Source organism: Trifolium pratense, linkage group LG4, assembly GCF_020283565.1.
Source record: "Trifolium pratense cultivar HEN17-A07 linkage group LG4, ARS_RC_1.1, whole genome shotgun sequence".
In the NCBI taxonomy this organism is placed as follows: domain Eukaryota; kingdom Viridiplantae; phylum Streptophyta; class Magnoliopsida; order Fabales; family Fabaceae; genus Trifolium; species Trifolium pratense.
This window is the reverse complement of record NC_060062.1, coordinates 24,978,557-24,982,640: the sequence shown is the minus strand read 5'-3', so window position 1 is coordinate 24,982,640 and position 4,084 is coordinate 24,978,557. Positions and strand designations below refer to the sequence as shown.

At 38.2% G+C, this 4,084-nt stretch overlaps 1 protein-coding gene across 1 annotated transcript; it reads right to left on the bottom strand.

The window, feature by feature from the left end:
* Positions 1 to 1,805: 1,805 nt before the first annotated feature.
* Positions 1,806 to 3,455, bottom strand: LOC123922354 (sister chromatid cohesion 1 protein 1-like). Its single transcript, XM_045975079.1, has 9 exons — positions 3,403 to 3,455; positions 3,140 to 3,208; positions 2,961 to 3,019; positions 2,816 to 2,860; positions 2,680 to 2,699; positions 2,507 to 2,583; positions 2,242 to 2,347; positions 2,021 to 2,084; positions 1,806 to 1,939 (listed from the first exon to the last, which is right to left on the bottom strand). Exons 1-9 carry the CDS (start codon positions 3,453 to 3,455, stop codon positions 1,806 to 1,808), a joined length of 627 nt encoding a protein of 208 aa, XP_045831035.1.
* Positions 3,456 to 4,084: the final 629 nt, after the last annotated feature.

Sequence of the window (4,084 nt, the reverse complement as noted above, 5' to 3'; positions counted from 1 at the left end):
AACGGACCAATTCATTTTATGCACTAAATGATGAGAAATAAAATTGTGAGTTGCTCCACTATCAATAAGAATTGAAACTGGTACCTCATGAATAGTTCCTTTCAACCGTATGGACTGTGGCTTTATGTAGTCATGTTGACCCAACTGTTGAAAGCTCATCATACTCATTTCTCCGTCCACCTCCTCATCTTCTTCGTCCACCTCTACTGCTAGACACTTCCCTTCTTGTCCACTTTCATCCTCATCCTCCACCACTAACACTCTTAAGTGTTTGTCTGGACATTGTTGCATTGGATGAAAAGGTCCCCCACACTTAAAACACAATCCCTTCTTTCTTCTTTCCATGAGCTCATTGTAAGATAGATGAGTAAAACCACGGTCACGTGGTCCATTTCTTTTTTTATCATATTGGGCTTGTTTATCATTCTTAGGCCCAAACTCGTTTCCTCTTGATCCATTGCTTGAGGTGTGCTCCTTACTTTCTTTAACTAACACCCAGTCTGATCCACTTCCTTTATTGGGCCTATGACCACCAGATCGGGTTGACCCATGACCCGATTTATATGGTTTGTGATAGCCCGATCCAGATCCACCTCCCATCTCCTTCTCTACAGCACGTGAGACCTGCAAAACCTTCGAACGACTCAAATCGCTCAACACTGCCAAACTTCTCACCTTCCCACGAATTTCCTCCTTCAACCCATGTAAAAAATATCCCAGAAATTGTTTATCGGGTAATCTGGGTATCTGAGCCGTGAGATATTCGAACTCAGTGATGTATTCATCCACGCTCCCAGTTTGTCGAAGCTCCGTCAACTGCTCATAAACATCTCCTTCTCCATGTCCTCCGTACCTCTCCAATAACGCATCCTTCAACCTGCTCCATGTCAATTCCTCTTCTTCGTTGAGTAACGAATTAAAGAAATGAATGGTAGGTCCTTCCATACACAGTTGAGCGAGATTCACCCTCACCGTCGGCGTCGTGTCTTGCACACGAAAATAAACCTCAGCTCTGGAAATCCAACCGGCTGGATCTTCGCCGTCAAACATTGGCAGCTCCACCTTCTTCACTGATTGACGAAACTCAACCAACGCTTCTCCTTGAAGCTGACTCGTTCCCGATTTCTCCGATCCTTTAGCCGATCCTTCTCCTAACACCTTCGTCGAACTTCGATCGTTAACGACACTCTCTTCTTCAGTTCTTAACGACTTTCCGAGACTCTTCTCAAACAACGCGATGAGAGTTGCTTGATTCTTCTCCATCGCAGACAACGTCGTCTTCACTCCCATGAGTTCTTCCTCCAACGTTGCTATCTTCGCATCCATACCTTTGATCAAATCGAACTGGTTCTTCTTCGGTGGCATTCACTGATCCTCTCAAAATGAATCCGGTAGGTCGGACCAAATTGTTAGGAACCAAATCTCAAAACAAGCAGAAAGAGTAATATAACAGTATTGAAAATATAATGAGAGCTTTATTAATGGAATTTAAATGGAGTTTTTACAGATAAAGGGAAAATGAGATTCCTAGATCTGCCCAGAGCTCAGCTCCGATAGGCCAGCTCAATGCTGCCTACACATGATAACAAACTCAAAATATCAAGGATACCTCCTCTCAACCCACACCTCACTCCTTATACAATTGTGATGGATACTAGCTCTCTTCTCTCTCTCCACGTCACTCATTCTCTAACTAACTCTTGACAGCTTTCTTATATCTTCTAGAATAAACTTGCCACACTTTGGGACCCACAGCATTGTGATGAATTAGTGAGTCACTAGGACCCTCCTCATGTATACGAGTTCTAACAAATACTGCTAGAAAGAAGAACACAATTATACAAAAGAAGGATGGTTAAAGCCAAAAACCTCTCATTTTGATTGGGTGGATCCGTATTATATTGGAAAGGTTCAGGTAAGTTAATATCCTCCAGAGCAGCTGCGAATATTCAAGTATCAGCATAGGAACAATTAGACCAAATGCAGACATATAAATGTTTGGTAAATTAAATATGAAAACCTTGATGGTGATCATCCCCTGAATCTCGATTACCAAGGTCGGGTTCCTGCACATCATCAAGTGTCTGCAACAAAAGAATAAACATAGATAAGTCTTGTTTGCAAAGCCTAAAAAACGAAACTACAATATCTTTGCTACATAGGTTATTGGTGGATTACAAATTAGCTCAACATAATATATTGAAAAACACTAAATAGCACATTTTCTGTGCAATGTATTACCATAGAAACGTAGTTACTATGCTGGAACCACGTTGCATTGGACTGATGGGACTGTTCCATTTCAATAGTCATCTGCTCTATATCTGGCATAGTAATTGCCGATCTCCTATCAAAAAGTTAACACACAATACACATGCAAATTAAAGGAAATCAAATTAAGACAAAGTAAAATGTAATATCTTCCCTTTATAAAATAGAAAATAGCTTCAAACCATGAACAAGTTGAAATAGAAAATAATTAATAGGTAATGCAAATTTGATTTACTTGGCTTGAGATTTCCCTTTAGGAAGCAATGTAGGATCAGGGCCACTCTTTACTTTCCAGGCTTCATTAATTTCAACCTTACATAATCAAATTTAAATCAATTATATCCCAAAATTGAAACCTATTGAAAATTAAAAACATAATAAGAGAAAACTGAAAGTTGAATTCTATACCAGAAGACGCGAAACATCATCTGCGTTAAGAAAGACAAAATTCAAAAAAGAAAAACACAGATAATTCAGAAACTTCGTCGATTTAACATTTTATTAACTAATTAATCATGAAAAAACAAGCATTCAAGAAATTTACCATAAAGCATCTTCACTTTTCTTTCATAGACAATCACAACTCCACCTTTTAAAATCACAAAATCCATTCAATAGAATCACAAAAAAGAGAAAAAGAACACGAAAAAAGTATCAATTAATCAAACATAGAAAGAGTGTGAATATACCCATGAGAATTCCAGAAAGTCTCAGAGCCATTGGAATCGCTGGATTAAGAATCTCTTCACTGTAAACAAGCAAAACCAAACGACACCGTATAAGAAATTCAGTTAAAGAAGAAGAATAAGGAAAATATAATCAATTATCAATAAACAACGATTACGATCAAGAAAAACGATTATGATACCAGATCTTGATGATATTCAGCTTACTCAGTTTCTTTCTGTTAATCTTCGCATGCATAGTCGCAGCCATCCTTCATCAAGAAAAATCGATTAAGCAGATATTGAGCTTATTTTAGTAACGGTAACAATAACAACACGCTGAATTTCAAATGTAGATGAAATGAATAATTAATTCAAATTTTCAAAAACAGAGCATGAACATGCTTATGAGAGAAATTTCAAATGCAGATGAAAATTAAAAACGTGAAAATGTGAAAATTAATACCAGATTTGGCCGAGTGGAGCTTTTCGAGCGAGAAGCTGGTGTGAGTAAAACATCTTGTAGCTATGGAGATGAAAAGTAAATGATCTGTAACGAGAAAGTTGCAAGAACTGTGCGTAATGTAGTGTTATAAGTTGAAGAAAAGGTGAAGAAAGTTTGAAGAAAATTTGAGAGAAAGAAAGTGAAAAAAGCGATTCTCTCTGAAATCTCTTATTTCTATACCCGCCAAATGAAGCTTATTGTTAGGGAAGGAAACGTACTCGTTGTGAACGGAAATGAATCCAGTACACGAGGGTGCACAGAGTTCTCTGAGCTATCACTGCTATGAACCGTGATTAGCTTGCTATGAATCGTGATTAGACGACGGGTACATTTGAATGGGTTAGATTTAATGAGGTGGAGTGTAGTAGGGTAGCTGGGGTTTTTTATGTTGTAGAGGATTGGGATTTCGGTGTTTAGTGTGTTCTTGTTTGTTAGAGTGGGGCCCTTTGTGATCAACGAATTTCTTTCTTGTTCAGTAGCCAAACGAGTTCGTTATAGTGATTAGTGAGTGACCAAGTGGAAAACTGGAGTAAGAATTTTCAAATTTTTAGCTTTTGTCGGTTAGTGTTTAAGGTTGTGTTTGGATTTTTAAGCCACTAGGTTTGGTCCAGTGGTGAGGAATTTGAGTAGTAGACAGTAAGTC